General features: G+C 41.5%; 1 protein-coding gene across 1 annotated transcript in view; it reads right to left on the bottom strand.

Annotated features, from left to right (window-relative positions):
• Positions 1-16255, bottom strand: part of SMURF2 (SMAD specific E3 ubiquitin protein ligase 2) — a 60728-nt gene extending 44473 nt beyond the window's left edge. The window contains exon 1 of the mRNA XM_059485592.1: positions 16028-16255. Coding sequence (XP_059341575.1) covers positions 16028-16079 — 52 coding nt within the window. The 5' untranslated portion in view covers positions 16080-16255. The remainder of the gene's footprint in view (positions 1-16027) is intronic.
• Between the last annotated feature and the right edge of the window lie 1235 nt (positions 16256-17490).

Raw genomic sequence — 17490 nt, 5'->3', positions numbered from 1 at the left:
GAAGCTGCTGCTGTTGAAGAGAGATGAGCTAACTGAATGAGCAATCTTATTTATTTTTATTGAAGTAAAGCAACTTACAGGAAAGCCTTGGTTTTGTTTTACTTTGGTTTTATACAAGTTGCTTAAATTATTTACTCAAATCAGTACAATTTACATAATACTGTAAGAAATAATATAAAAGGGAATTTAAAGAAACAGAACACCAAGAGATTCAGATGAAATAGCTCACCAGTGCATGGAAATAAAGGATCTATTGCCATGCCATTTCAACTACATCTTCAGAAACCTTTTGGGAAGATGCAATGCTCAAGAAGTAAAAGTACAAGAATTTTTTTGAGAAAGAAGAACACAGAGTAAAAGACATTAAGCAGGGTAGAGTGAAGATTAAGAAAGATAATGGGGAGGAGCTGAGACTGAAAAGAGTGTAAGGTGACTACATGAATGCAAAAAGTGTAACCTTGTGCATCAACACTCCTAGCAGTTCAGCAAATGGATAAAAACCCAGGAAAATATCCCCAACAAGTTCAAGAACATGTCATTACAGAAGGCAGAATGGCATCCAAGTATTTCCAAGGACCTCACACCAGTTAAGGGACATGATGGGGATTCTGAGGGGACACAGGAATGGAAAAGCCTCATTTCCCTGCAGCCTTTCACTCCAGAACCCTGAACCTCCTGCAGTTCTGCTCACAAAGTGTTACACTGAACAACTTCTGATTTCTCCCATTTCTTACCTGGCTGCACAAGCAAGGTAAGAGCAGACCAAGTTTCCCAGAGGAATCTTTACATGCATTTCCTGACCACACTGCTCCTTGGACATCTCAGCTGCTAATTGAGTGCTATCCCAGGGCACCCAAACAGAATTATTTGCTAAACAAATATATTAACTTTCCAAGTACAATGTTATTTCCTCTCACAACCATCTTCTGACATCTCAATTATTTAATACTAAACACCTTCCAATTACCTAATTCCTTTAGTTTCTCTATAATTTCTGTATCTTGGAGCCAATATGACAATTTATAATTGTATATAATAAATAAGATATTATAATAATAAATTAATTATAAATACCTGATCAGTTCGAAGGAGACAAAGAGGGCACAGGCTTTTTCCCTTTTACATTGCTTCATCCAACTTTGTAAACTGTACCTCCTTTCTGCATTAACTAATTTTAAAATTCATAAATGTATTTCCTGTTCATCTTTCAGCATTTTAGACTATGAATGGCACTGTAAATGTTAAAGTGATGCAAGTTTTTAAAATACTAAAAATCAAAATGCAGTGATCGATAATGTCCTACATTAAACTACATCTCCAGCTAATCATGTATTTTCACTAAATAAAAGCAAATAAACTGCAGTAAATAATTTCAGGGAGCTGTGCCTGCACTCCTGGTGCTCACTAAAAGGTGCTGTTGCTGGAGGGTCACAGGACAGGAATGCTTTTTAGGATACACACAAACATTTTGTCCTTTAGCTAAAAATAAAAAAAAATACCTAAACACATTCAAAGTTCCAAAAGAGAGATTAGAAGAAACAAATGAGTCTCACAGATTTTGCTCCTGAATACAGAGTGTTCTTCAGGAGACAATAAAAACCCCGGGCTTGGAGAAGATAAAGTGTTAATCACATATTTGGTGGTTTATGAGCCAAAGCAGTCTGAGGTTTAAACTGCTTCTGCTCAGTGCTCATCCCATTCAGAGACGATGAATCATTTCCCATTTGGCAGCACTTCTGCCTACAAGGCTTGTCTTCTGTGAGATTTCTCCTGTAGCCTTGTAATAGATTTGCTAATTTGGTACACCTGACTTTGAGCACAGGCTATTGTTGCCAGCTGTCAGACTAGACCTCGTCCTGTTTATCAGACACATCTCCAGCAGCCCCGGCCACAGAAACACAGCGCTGCTCACTAATCCCGGGCACTAAATTACTTTCTAATATCCTTGTTTTTCTTACTCTGCCAAAATACCAACACATCACAGATTTAAAGCAATAGCAAAATCAATTTATCCTCAGCAGCTGGGCTCATACCAGTTGATCCAATAATCACTTTTAAAAGTCATTTTTACTGTTCTAGTCATTCTGCCCATGAATTTCTGAGTTCCAGCAGTACAGGTTTGATTGTTTTACACAAAGGTAACATAAGCTCACAGGGAGTGTATTCTAGTTTTTTAGGCAGGACTCCACAACTTCTTGAAAGATAAATCAGAGCAAAACAAAGTTTTCAACGCCTTACACATTCTGAAACATTTCCCCATTTCCCCCAGAGCTTTGTGCATGCAAAAGACAGTGCATTACTTGCTGTTTATAAATATTTGTGTGGACAGAAGCTCAGGGTAGGGGCAACAGAGAAAACCAGGGAGAGTTGGGTGGGTTTTGCTGTTTTGGGTGTTTTTTGTGGTTTGGTGGTTTTTTTGGTTTTTTTTTTTTTTTTTTTTTTAACTTCCCTACAGTGAAACATATGGAAAAACAATTTGTGTATGATATTGTTATGCCTAAACAAAATCTACCAGAACTTAATCCTTTACATTCCAGATGACATAAATCAGTTATACAGACACACAAAATGCAGCCCTGGTCTGTACAGGTTTCACACAGAGCGCTCACAGCAACACATGCCCACAGAGTAGATGCTCTTTTGATACTCTTCTAAATGTTTTAAACCTCAGTATAGAGAATGCACATTCAGCTAACAAAAAACACTGAGTATTGATGTTGCTGTCTCAGGGGGCTGTGGAGCCACTTACTCATCTCTATCATTAAATCTGGCTGCTGAATTCATGCTGAGCAGTCAAGGAAATGCACCTGGACTCTTCCACCTGGGACTGACTTGAAAGGCCAGACAGAAACTGTGATTCAACACCCAAAGACCATTTACCATGAGCAGCTTCCACACCACCCTGTGGTTTCCTTCTGCTGTACCTGTCACCAAAATGAAATTTCATTTGCCTTGGAGCATAGCAGAGAATCCCCTCTGACCCTTCTCTCATGACAAAATCCATCCAACACCACTGCAAACACCCTGAACCTGCCAAGGGATCACAGTCTGGGAGCTCAGCTGCTCTGCCAGCAGAGAAACCTGGGAAAGAGAACAAAATCTTGGGATTTTAGGAAATGGAGGTGAAGTAGAGCAAACAACAGACTCAAGAAACATAATTACTCCATTACCTTGCAATAGCTACACAACCAGTCTAGTCCCATGTAAAGCTGATGTTCTTGCAAGTCAAAACACCTGTATCTGTATATATATATATATTAAAATATATATTATATAATATATTAAATAAATATAATATATATAATATATAATCTATAGTGTATATATTTTATGTATATACACTATAGATTATACAGTATATATAGGTTTTTATATATATACACCTATATATATAGATATATATATATACACATAGGTTTATATATATATAGGTTTATATACATGTACCTGTGTATATATATAAAGGTTTTTCTTTGTAACATTTGACATGATGAATCAGATACTGCATTTCAAGTATTATTCATCTGTACAACTTAAGCTAGCCCTGAGGAACTATTAAAGAAAAATATTTGCCAGGAAAAAATAACCTAGAATATATGATTCATTCATTTCTGAAACAATAAAATGGGTCACTATAACAAAAATAACTATATTGTAAATACTTCAATTAAAACGTAAAAAAACCTCTAGCCAAATACAATTAAGAAAGCATGCCCTCAGAATAAAAACAAACCACTAAATGTGCACATGTGTGCAAATAACAAAACATCTTGCTGGAAAAAGGTAATTTTATGAAATGCAGTTAACACCATATCTGATGTAAATGGTTCTCTGTTTTTTAGGGATTTCATAGTCTTAGAACAAAGACACATCCCAACTCTCAAACATAACTATTCTCCTAATAAGCTGATAAATAGATATTTATTTCAGCAGAAAGTGATGCATGTAGTGTACACCTAAAAACCAAACATATCCTGAACATCCCCCTAGGAAGCAGACAAGGCTATGACTGACCTGAAATCATGATAAAAGGGATCAGCTGAACAAAATCATGCATTTAATAACTTTATAACTGTCCAAAGCACAAAGAGGTGTGAAAATGAACAGATTTAGGCAAAGAAGTCCCACAGGAGCAGAGTTTGTTTCAGACTAGTGTCAAACATTGGGGGAAAAGTGAACCACTGTTATGCATCAACAAATAACTGTACAATATGAAAACAGTCTGAAAACTTCATTTTTCTTCATAGTTAGACAATACTCAGTTTACTTAAAATGAAACCTTGCAGTTTCACATTTTATCAGTTTGTTCATTTTTAGTTTTCTAAAAGAAAATAACCACCCACCTGAATGCACCCATAACTTCTCTCTCTGTCTAGCTTCAACCTGCACATCTGCCTGTCTCTTGCTGGAGATACACCTGCCCAGAACAGGTGATTTCTGGTTTGTTCCTGCACTGCTCAAACTCTTTTGCAGGCTCCTTTGTGTGTGTTTCATACACACAAAAGTGGTGTGAGTCAAAGTGGTTCACAACACTGGCAACTCAGTGCAAACAGAGCACAGGGCACTAAATCAAGCCCCTGGCACTGGAAGATGCTCTGGTGCAAATCCAGTGGGGATAAACCGTAAAATTAAATTTAAAATTAAGCTGTAAATTAAATTGCCCTCTTCTATACAGAAATATTCACAAAGAATGCAAGATCCATCCCAGTGTACAAATGACGACTGCCATAGCTCATAGCTTCTCTGTCTGCTTGATATTTAACATATTAACATTGACTCTAACTAAAAAAGTTCAAATCTTTCATACTATGAACTCCTCAGCAGCAGATAACACTTCTCTGAAAACTTGTAACTTCTGGAGTTGCATTAATTGTAACTCCAGAACTCTTGTGAAAATACAGCACATAAATGAGCCAAGGAAACTTAAAAACTACATAATTCAGTTATAATTAACAGCAAGATTTCTGACCCTTTTAAAGTAAGAAAATATCAGCATTAATGAAGTGACCAAGATATTCTCACAATCAAGGGTCTTTTAAAAAATAAGTCTCAAGTTTGCTAAAAGCTGAAGAATTCCTTTTGTTCTACACATAAGGAGTAACCCTGATCTTATCTGCAAGGCTTTTTAGAATTATGTTCTGAATCATGGCCACTCAGAAGCCAGCCCTTCATTCCGTTTCTTCTATATAGGATCAAGGTGGTGGACATGTGAAGCAAAGGAACAGATGGGAGAAATTTTGGAGTGGGTGTTTTTTCCTGTTTGTTTTTTAAACTTCTGGCCTCTTTCCAAATGTAACCACTCATATTCTTTGCATGTTATGCATCTTGAGCTCTTATAAAGCCCCCCTGCTGTAGATGACCCCTTCTTCCCAATAGAACAGATCACCAGCAGAACATCACATGGGCACAAACAGCATTCCCTGGACAGAAAGCCAAGTGTTGAAAGGGCTGGAACAGACTCTGGGCTCCCTCTGTGACCCTGTGTCACATCCAGAGCTGCAGCACTAGAGCCCAGGTACCAACAGATCCCCAGCCTCAAAATCAGACTCCAAAATCCTCCCATTTACCCAGACAGCTCCTTGTTCAGGTCACTCCCTTCTCCCTCCTCCCTCATGCAGCTTTTGTGCCCTGTGCATTCCAGGCAGTGCCTCTGTCCACCCCAGGAGCTCACTGAGCTCAGCTTTAGGAGACAGAGCCCAGCTCCTCACTAAAGCTGCCCAAGCCTTACCTGGCTGATCCAGCCCCACCTGCCATCACCGTGTCCCTGTGTGACAGAGCCTCTGCCCCAGAATAAAGCATTCACAAGAACAAAGCTTTTCTACATGATGTGCAATGTATTTTTAATCTTTTAATCCTTTTTGAAACTGGTTGAAGTTTAGCAGAATCTTCCCAAAATAAATGTGGTCTGATGTAGCTCCTCAGCATGACAAATGTCCGTGTTAGCTAGCAGCACTGAGCAGTGCTGATAATGGCAAGGGCTGACTGCAGCTGGCATTGTTAGTTCCAGCTTGGTATTCCAAGTTCAGCCAGAGTTATAAATTCCACTGATGGAAGTAAAAGGCCAAGATGTTCAGACAGACAAAGCAATTCCATGTTCAAATGACACAAAGTAGAAGCAAGTGTGGGCCCCAGAGCTCCCAGTCCCCACAGTGCTGAAGGGACAAGGAGCAATCCAAGGGTCAGGGTGACCAGGGACAATTTTCCTGTCCTGCAATGACAAGGGTGGGAGCAGGACAAGTGCATCTCCAGACATGGACCACACTGCAAAGAACTGTTGAAATGTGGACAATGAGGTTACTAAATTCCAATAAACTTATGAAAAATAGAAAGCTTTTGAATGGGTCCAAAGTCCTGCCCAGTGTAGATGAAGTTACATTATGCTGATACACAGGAAATAGCTGACTGATTCTACAGGATGAACAATTCACCAGAGGAAAGGAACTTTCAGGAAAAATGATAAATATTGTAATGAGGAAATCCGAGGCACGTATTCACAATGCCACATTCACATCTCACAAATGAACAGAAATTTCTTCATGATCCTCTGGCCACAGAAGCAAGTGAGACACAGACAAATATAAATACATAGGACCTCCCCCAGGCAGAATAACCTCTTGCTGTTTGGGAGGGGAACCAAGAACTTTACTGTCTATCCTGGTAGATGAGACTACAGAAGTTTTAACCTCCTTTTACCCCCCTCATAACAGCTACTGAGAGAACATTGTGAACTGTGGGAACTGCTTGAGGAAGGGAGAGAAGACTTCACAAATATTTTATGACAAGCCAGGCACGACGCACGTACTACTGAAAATTACTCTAAGTCATTTTTTCCTTAAAGGCCTTCTCTTTTCCTGCTGCAGAAGAAAGCAGAAGCCAACATTTTAAATCATCTTTCAACCCAGCTCTTAAGAAGAAATCCCAAACATGAAGGATGTTCACAAAAGGGCCACAGGGTTACATGACAGCATAACTTCAGCATAAATCTTGTCCCCTCACATTAGTACAATCACAAAGATTTAAAACCTTTAACTTTTAAACAAAAAGCTGATATCCAACTATTGAGGCAAATTGGAATTATTGCATAGCACCTGGAATTTACAGACAGCATTTGCTTCTGTAAGAAACCAAGGGCACTTTTCCTGTGCAGCAGCATTAATAAGCTTGAACAGAAGACAACAGCAGTTTTTCCCCATTCCAACATCTCTGACCAAGAGTTTATTATAACTATGTGAGAGACATATATATCTCTCTATATCACATATATACATTTGAAGACTGTTCACCAGCACCCTGTGCTTCACCAAGCATCCAGAATTGCTAGTCAGACATTTAGAAATGCCACATATACAACCCACTGGAAATTATGAAAGATGGCACAAAATTTTGTTACCATTCTTCACAAGCTTCAATTAGCAAAAACCTTCTGCAAAATCAGTATAAAGCATTTTAGAACTTTCTACTACAATTCCCTAAATAAAAGCCCTAGAAAATTTCTGCTTTTTCATGCATTATGCCCTTCTTTAAGTGTGGGCAATTTCTGTGCCATACACAGTGCACTCAGGCTTAAAGAAGGCATCATTTTTAATTAGTACTGCTGAGCAAGTGCTCTCCAGAAGATGTGAGGATGAGGTGCTTCACATCTATTTCAATGAGCAATGGGTATTTTGTTTCCTTTAAAATACATGTATTTGTATTATCAGGGTGAAGAGAAATGCTCAGTATCTTCAGATTTCCACACTGGCAGTGCAATCATTGAATCATTACAGCCTGGCTCAGAGCTGGACTCCTGTACATTTCTTTACATTTTAGCCCAAGCACAGGAACCCACATTTGTTTTCTGCTTCCACTATAAAGTGACACAAAACCTGGGAAACTCAGAGTCCCTTCACACCCCTTTGTCACCTCTTGAACAACTGTACCCCACTCTGTCCTGTTTCACCTCCACAAATGACCCCTTCTGCCTCTGCATGGCACCACCTTCACCAGCTCTATCCTTTGAAATTTCTTATATCATACCACCCTTTACAAATTAAGACAGAAGAACTTACTCTGCTGCTAAACAAAAGAGGACACCTAAATATTACTACAACTAAGCACAATGCTATTACTCATCTAGTCCTGCACAGTCTTCTATACAGAGCTATAAACTATTTTATAATCCACCAGGGAAAATAATGGGAAGAACTTCTTCTCTGAAAATAAATATTTATACATATTATAAATAAATAATTTCAGAAGAAGGTGAACATTTTCTGTTAAGAGTCAAATTGAAGGACTATTTGCCATAAGGATAGCCAAATGCTTGGTAAAATAAATGCCATGAATTTCTAATCCCAGGCAGTTAAGCATGAATGTAATTCTATGAATTTTATTCAGACATGTTTGGTTCCTTTGCACGCTTAAGGATTTTTATTTAAAATTTTTTTAACTAGCCATGTCCATAAACATCTAACCCAGCTACATCTTTCCTACCTCACCAGTAATAAAATTAATTTTTGTACATTTTACATTTTTTGCCTAAAAAAATACCTGCATTTATTATTAGATTGCCTTTTATTAAGGTGAACAACAAATTACTAAGTACTCTCCATCTACTTTCCTCATGTACTACGATATGCACAAAGCAGGAGCTTTATCATACATAATTTTAGAAGTGTACAGCCCAGTCTTTGTCTGTATTAGAAAGAAATCTTTAGGTTGACCCAAGTTCAGAAAATGCCTCCAAATATTGCCAACACAGATTCCACCTCCAGTTAAATACAAGCACAACTGCATCTATAATTGAATTTATGTATGCATCTATATATAAACTCCAAATCAAATGGTTAGCATGTTAAATAGAAACATCATGACAGATATAATTAGTTATTACTCCATTTAACTCCATCAGTAATGTTAAAATCTGGGTCAAGGCAGAATGAAAATGCCACCAAGAGCCTGCTGGTCTGTGAACCTGCCTGGAGCCAGCACTCATTTACACATCAACCCACCACAGTCCTCTACAGCCAGAGAAACAGGGGGATGCCAAGAGATGGACATAATGTGGATATATTCCTCAGCTCACCCATCTGACAGCACAGGATGGAGCAGAGGGACATGTGCATCCCCAAAACTGGTGCTGTGGGTTGGAAAGCTTTGCTATGGCATTGTCACTGCTGTGTTTGTGGCAGGATGGCATCACACATGCTGATTTAAGCATCAGTGGCACAATGTGGGTACACAGTTTTACTGTGACCTGTAAATTACACAGCCTGGACATTCTCAGCATATTTGAAACAACTCAAATGAATTTTTACAGAAAGGAAGCACTGAAGCTGTTCCACTGACAATCCCACAGCCATGGAGTGACTCTCCCTTTCTCCAAGAAAACAAGTCTTGTAACTTGGGTTAAATATGCACTGGCCAAGAGTCACTCCACAAAATCACCAACAGGATACAGCCACAGAAACTCACATACTGCTACTTTTTCTTTCACTTTCAGAATTTTGTAAATGTGAATAACACTTCATCAAAAGCAGTATGAGTTACTCATTTCTGGGGATATCAGCCCTCTGGTCTGATCTGCCTAAGCAATAGCAAGAAAAAGTATTTTGAAGTGGAAAAAAAGCAATTCCCAAGAGTCTGCAGGATGCTAAAGTACAGCTGATAGTGTGTTGTTGTTATCTTATTGTATTTCATATTTCTAGAGTCCCATTCTCTTGTTACTTCAAGTCCATACCTTCTAGCTGGTTTTCTACCACGTAGCTCTTCTCTGCTGTGCAGTTCCTCATAGCTTCACAGGGGCTCCTCCTGGGCTCTCAACCCACCCCCTTTTATCCCAGTTATCTTTGCAAGCCACAGCTGCTGCCCAACTAAGGACTTCACAGCTGTGGCTCATTTGGAATAACTAGGACCCACTTATCCAACACACAGATTTTGTAGGGACTCTCACTACAATAGTGCACACAAATACGGCACATGAGCAATAACTGAACACAAATCACCCCAAGTGCACAGTCTCAGAAGGCCCAAAACAGAACCATCTTTGCTGTGGATTTAAACTCAAAAGAAACAATGTTCATGGGCAGAATGTCAAAAGATAGTGGATCTAAATCCCAGCTTTACTTGGTTTATCCTTTTTATGATCTTCAGCTTGTCTATTCTCTATCCTGTATCAGTCTCACCCTTAACCTCAGATGATAATGCTCAGCCAGTTTTGTCCTGAGCTTTGTTATCAACAAAGACTTCTTCCAAGTTACAAGCAATCTTATTTATGCTTTCACTGGAAGTACTCAAAGATGAAGTAGTAAGAAAAAATCAACAATTTGCTTCCTTGAATATATTACTGACAAATGTCCCTCAAGATCCTGATCCTGTTCCCCAAACAGGGATGTGCTTTGCTGACAGCAGGCACACACAGCAGCTCCAGCACTGAGGCGAATCCTCCCAGCTCTCAGGAGTCATGGGATGATCTCAGCCCTGCACGTGTGATGGGCATTTACATTTTATACATTAAAGCAGGCACACAACAGCCAGGGCAGGAATGCACTCGTGCCTCTCAGCCAAGTCAGAAGCCAGCTCACGTCACTGTTGTGAGGAGAGCAGGGAAGACACCCAAAGAAATCGTCCACCCTCTTCTAAAGGCTGCAAGGAAGGTCTGGCCCAGGGGTGAGATGTCATTCCAAGTAAGATGGCAAAGCAAGGAAGCACTTCAAAGGCCATGAGATAAACCAGAACAAAACCCTAAAAGCTGTCTTCTTTCAGGGATCTACCCATTCACCTTAAAGACACAAAGACAAAATGTTTTCATCTGGGGCCTGATCAGATTTTTCATTGTGATTAACAAAGAAAACAGAAAATAATTTGTCACCACTAGATGAGATTCTCAGCTTTGTACAGCCACACAGACAGACATTACAGTACAGTGTAAACTCTTCAAACTTCACTGAAAACTAAAATTCTAAATATTACTTGCTAATATTCCACGCCCAGGATTACTTTTATTGTTTTTCCCGGTGATAGCTTTAATTTTTTTAAACATTACCATTAGGACTGCCTGCACATTTCCCAATGTCTCCTACACATGTAAATCCCTGCCAGCTTCTTTGTGATGCTGTGCTGACTGTACAGCCACAGGTGAATAGTGGGATTTTAACTGAATTGCAATCTTTTAACTGAACCCTCCCTGTAACTGTTTCCCTACTGCAATTTCCTCCCCCAAATCCCTTCTGATCTTTGTTTTCCTTGCCATGATACCCCATTATGTACTCTTGAACACAGACATATAATTTTATACCCAGATGAATAAAACTTTGTCGTACAAGCTGAATTCATAGAAACAAACAGCTGAAACTGCTCCATACAGCTGCTCAGTTGTTTATTACAATTCTTTGGCATCTGTATGATCCACAACTGATTTATATGTATATAAATATCTATAACTGTACACTGTGTATAGAAGAAAGGATATATTTACACACACACTTCATACTTTGATGAAAATACTGAGGGCCAAGCAGCCATCAGTCCCTGCACATCTGATCAGACACATGTCTATTGACTTTGTTATGACTGCACCAGCTTAATCCACCGACTATGTAATTTATTGATTGGGATTTCTTAATGACACATGGCTTACAAAAACCAGTACTTAAGTCAAATATACCCTCCATGAAGGAACCCCATTGTTTTATTGCTGACCAAAGCCTATCTAACTACAGGTTGCTGGTGGGAGAGGCAGCCCTGCCCTCTTTGCAGCTCCTTCTCTGTATCCCTCCTCTTCAATACAAAAACCATTTTTTTTCCTGGTAGGATTAGCTTTCAGCTTATCCCAGAGCTACACAGTTGCTGGAGTCAACACAAGGGAGGGCCCAGAAAGTGAAGCCAGGGACTACAAAGAGAAAAAAGAAAAGCACTCAGATTCTAAACTGACCTAAAATGGCACTACAATTTCAGTCAACTATGAAACCACTGCCTTGCTACATACAAATACAGGGAGCTCCTCTATCAATGCACTGATCAATGATAAAGTACAATACAAATATAGGGAGCTCCTTTATCAATTGATTGATCAGATGTCCCACAGTGAAGCTCTCAAATCCATAAAGTACAGTCCTGCTTCCACCACCACTGCTGGAAAATTGAGGATTCAGGTAAAGCACTGTCTCAACTGGATTAATTTAAAACTTTGATTTATGCACTACAAAAACCTGATGTGAACATTCCACATTGTTTTACAAAGCTCAGGAATATTCTGGCTTTTTATAAATAAAGGATGTTTTGCAAGAAATATCATTAGCATTACAACCAGAGTTTCCATGGTCTGGTAAAACAGCAGCACTTTCTCCTCCAACACTGAAAGTTCCCAGTGCAGTCCCACCTTTGTACTGGGAGGGCTGAATGGACAGTAAAGCAGCAAGAGAGAAGAGAGAGGGGCAGCACATGAGATGCTGATCCATTTTCCACAACACAACACCCAGTGCTTTTATTTCTCTAATCAGCAAACCCTGCAGGAAAGCTGGAAGCAGTAAGAAGGAGGAAAAACAAATCCAACAACTCTTCAGGCCTACGTCTGATTCTGTACCAGCAAAACTCTTCCAGCTCATTCCAGTTTTACCATGGGATATTTATCACCACTTTTTCCAGCCCAGTGTAACTGGGTTTTGTGGCTATGGAAGTGTCCTTACTTGTTAATAATTCAGAGACAAACACTACCTGCAAAACATGAACTAAATAAACTTCTGCACTGAACCTTTATTCAAATGCTCACAGAGTTTTGAGGACTTCAAACTGATTTTGGAAAGTATCTCCTTGATAAAAACACCTTATAGGCTTCAGAGAGCTGTCATTGATCTCCTAAGTGAAAGCAGCCACATGTGGCTATTTTAACATTAGAAAATTCACATAGTAGGATATAAAATATTTACTGAAAACAATGGTAATTTCTCAGTTTTCTGAAGAATAAAAGATCAACACAATTCAACAATGGGGTGCACAAAATCAGCATGTTCTGACTGACAGTGTAGTGTATTTACAAATCCACACATTCAACACAACACTGAGAAAAATCACACTAGGAATGGAAGAGGATGATTGCACTTGCAGCTTTTGTAGAATTTTAATGTACTCAGGATAGGACCAGATCAAATGCTGGTAAATATGTGAGAGTCAAAGAAGCTTTCCTTACACTTCCTTGGACATTGTTATTACAAGCTGCTAAGATAAATTTTGCAGAAGACTAGTGCAATTCTAGACTTTAGCTAATTTAAATTACACTGCCTATATTTTAATCAGAAACAAGGATTTACACCTCCTGCTAGAAGCATCATCAGAAGCCATGACCCTCAGATTTTAACAATTATCCAGAGATTTTTTTTAAACCCAGGATTATGTGAACTGTATCAACATAGGTATCACTAAACACTCAAGTGATATTTGCAACAAACAGCCAAACCTTTGCAAAAGAATAACCTTTTGTAAGAAAAGTATCACACAGATGCACTGTAAACTAAATAAAAACTTACTAGAAGTATGCCACCGCTGTGGCCTGTCTCTGTTGTGGAACCCAGACCTAAATAAACTGTTAAACACTTAGTGTAAAGGTATGCCAAACATTTCTCAGAACTTTCTTAAGGTCTCAACAAAGAGTCAACCTTTTTTGCAAAATGAGGCCTAGGTTAAATATTTTATTTGGCTCCTCAAGATGGACTGAGAAGTTGGGCACTAGCTCCAGATCAGTTCTTGGACTCACATCAAACATTACCCTGTCATTTATCCAGTCAGTCAAAACAATGTTTTCCATCTAAACCTTTAATGTTTATGTCCTGAAAAACTGCTAATTGAATCCAGTTCTTGAAATCCATTTTTTAATCTATACCATCTAATTTAGAGATACTGAACAGAAAAGATAAGCGTTGAACAATGATTGCAGAATTAATCCCATAAACATTCAAGCCAAACAGAAGACTGCTAGTTTCATAGAGCCAAAGAAAATTAAGATTAAATAGCATTTGTCAGTTTGAGAATAAACTTTTAAAAACACTGGATATACAGATTCTTTTAATTCCAAACAGTTTTAGAACTCAAGAGCCCTCCAACTGCTTTTCCAATCAAAAAGGGTAATCAAAACCACACAGATCACTTAAAACTATTCCTAGGCAAGAAATGACAACATGTCAGCTGAATTAATAAAATTCATTGTTTTCCTTAAACATGTAAAGCTTCCTTACAACAAATGACCCTACGTGAAACAGCTTCCCATTAGCTAAAGAGAAAATACCTCAAGCTGCTCAGCTGGAGACACAGGCCAACGTTTCCTATAAGCTTCCAATAACAGAACTGCTCCTCAGTGCCTGCCAGAGCTGCTAACCCTGGAACAGTCCTAAAAAGACAATTTTGCCTTCATCCCATGCTCTGCACATTCCCTTCCTAAAATACAAGATTCCAAGAACACCCAAAACCATTCCTTGGGGTTGTACCTGCTGCATTTGGGGGCTGGCCACAGTGAGTAAAAGCACAGCCTGCTTCTGGTCACAATCACACTCCCCTCAACACACCGAGATTGTCACAGACACAGTTTCCATATACGCTTAATCCTCAATAAAAATAAAATATGAAACGAATTCGAACACAAAACACAGAGGTGAGAAAGACAACTCTCCAGACAGTATTTTCCATGCTTTTAAATAAGGCTACAGACCATTTGTAATGTTTCAAAGATAAGCAAGTCTGAGCACTCACTGCTCAGGGAAAGAAAGTATTAAAGCAATAACCTGAGGAGAAAGCTACAAAACACTCGGTAAAAACAAGGCAGCACTGTTCCATGCAGCAGCAGCTATGCTCATTTTAGGAGTTTTATTTCCAAGTGTAATATAGAGACACTCACAAATCTCCATGTAAACTAGATTACAAATCTAGTCTGAGTAATTCCAAAGTAAAACATAAGCAGATACATTTTACTATTCCTGTGAAAATAACATACTTGGAAAAATCAGTATGAAAACACCTCTCTTTATTAGGCATTAAACTGGAGATATTGCTCACACACCTAAGGTAAATATAACAACTCTTAATATTTTAAAAAATATTTCTTTTGCAGGCTGCTTAGCTAGACTATATAAAGATGGATATTTACAGTGAAAATCTATACTCCTGTAATTGCTTACCTTCGTGTACTGATGCTTCAGGACACACAGTATCATTTATGTGCTGTAGAACTTAACAATACTTTGAAGAAAAGAGCTAGATCCAAGTGTCCTGAATTTTTTTAAAGAAAGCTCCAGCAGAATTTCTAGTATTTTTTCCTCTAAACCTGTTTATCTGGGATTTTATATGGAAAAGGGCATAATTTTAAGTATTTAAGACCAGATTCTTTTTCTTCCCAGCATGCAGGTGAACCGTTTTAATGGTATTTTAAAATACCAGAGGTCAAGTGGTCTGGAGGAGGGCAGGACAAGGCACTTCACCCAAGAACTGAACAATCATAGAAACACAGAATATGCTGAGTTGGAAGGGACCCACCAGGATGATCGGGTCCAGCTCCTGGCCCTGCACAGGACACCCCAAAATCCCTCCCTGTCCCTGAGAATGGGACCAAAGGCTCCCGGAGCCCTGCCAGCCTTGGGGCTCTGACCACTGCCCTGGGAGCCTCTCCAGTGCCCAACAGTCTTAGCTGAGGAAATCGCTTCAGAACCCCGACAAAACAACAACAATAAACAAACAAAGAGATCAAAACAAAGAGTGTGGCAGTTTCTTTCGAGTTTACACCGAGGAAACGAAAGGAAAATAAACGGCAAAGTTGGGGTGCGGTGGCTGAAGTTCGCCCAGGCGGCTGCGGGCCCCGGGCCGGGCGGGCGGCGGAGCCCGGACACGCCGAGCCGGGGCCGAGGGGAACCGAGCGGAGGAAAACCGAGTGCAGGGAAACCTCGTCCTCCCCTTCCCTGCGAGGCCTCAGGGGCCGCTTCGGCCCCAGGTTCAACCTCAACGACACCCGGAGGAGCCGCTCCCGCCCCCCGGCCGCGCTGGCCCCGCGCCCCCGGCCCAGCCTCACCTGTCAGCCGCAGCTTGACGGGCCCGTTCCGCCGGGCCCCCGGGTTGGACATGGCCCCGGCCGGGGCTCCCCCGCCGCTGCTCCGCCAAGGGCTCGGGGGAGGCGCGAATGGAGCCGAGCCGGGCGCTCAGGGCAGCGGCGGCCGCCGAAGGAGGAGGAGAAGGAGGAGAGGCCCGGATGTGCCCAGCGTCGCCATGAGCGGGGCCGGGGCCGCGGAGGAGGAGCGGAGCCTTCCCCGCTTCCCTCCGCTTCCCCGCCCCCGGGCCCGAGCACAACAAAGCCGGGACGGAGCCGCACGGACGGACGGGCTGGCGGCGAGCTCGGCTTCTCTGCTCTCCCTCCGTCCCTCCCTCCTGCCCCGGGGAGGCCCTGCCCGCCCTCCGCGCCCCGCCTCGGGTCAGCCTGGGGGGGGAACGGCGTCAGGTGGCGGCGGAGGCCGGGAGCTGCCGGCCAGGGAGGAATGGCCGTGTCCTGGGAGGGCTGGGGAAGGATGGGGGAATGGCCGTGTCTTGGGAGGGCTGGGGATGGGGAAGGATGGGAGGAATGGCCGTGTCCTGGGAGGGCTGGGGAAGGATGGAGGATTGGCCGTGTCCTGGGAAGGATTGGGGGAATGGCCGTGTCCTGAGGGGGCTGGGGGTCGGGAGGGATCGGGGGACTGGCCGTGTCCTGTGAAGGATGGGGGGAATGGCCGTGGCCTGGGAGAACTGGAGATGAGGAAGAATGTGGGTAATGGCCGTGTCTGAGGGGAAGTAGGGGACTGGGAAGGTTTGGGGGAACGGCTGTACCCTGTGAAGGATGGGGGGAATGGCCGTGTCCTGAGGAGAAGTGGAGATCGGGAAGAATGTGGGTAGTGGGTAATAGCCATGTCTGAGAGGGAGTAGGGGACTGGGAAGGATGTGGAGAATGGCTGTGGCCTGGGAGAGCTGGGGATCAGGAAAAATGTGGGTGAATGGCCAAGGTGGGGAGGAGAGGGTGGCAGAGAGGTTGTGTGGGGAGTTGGGACAGGAAAACCGAGGGTACAAATGGGAAAAGACATGGCAGGAGAATTCCGAGGCAGGCTGAAATGGGTGGTCCCACGCAGGAGTGCTGCCGATCCATGACAGTATTCTCCATGGCCAGGGTGTGACAGACCAGCCCTGGAAACTGTTAAACTTTGGACCAGTTTGGTTCTTATCTGCACTGTGTAGAAATCAGCAGTTGGCTTCTGTGAACTGCCATGCGCAGAATAATAATAATAATAAAAAGCCTTGCATCCATGCCATGTTGCCTAATTTAACTCCCACCCTGTGGGAAAGGTGACCTTTTCCAGAGTTTTCCCAGCTCTGCAACACACTTCCCATGAGGAGAGCTCCATCAAAGTCATGGGCAGCTTTCTGCAGGGCCAGAGGGGCCTCAAGGATGAGAAAAGCTCCCAGAAAAGCTACAAACGTTTCCACAGTCAATGTTACTTTAGAAGTTTAAGC

This window comes from Ammospiza nelsoni, chromosome 19 (assembly GCF_027579445.1).
Source record: "Ammospiza nelsoni isolate bAmmNel1 chromosome 19, bAmmNel1.pri, whole genome shotgun sequence".
Lineage (NCBI taxonomy): Eukaryota > Metazoa > Chordata > Aves > Passeriformes > Passerellidae > Ammospiza > Ammospiza nelsoni.
The sequence above is the reverse complement of the archived record's forward strand: the minus strand, read 5'-3'. Positions and strand labels throughout refer to the sequence as shown.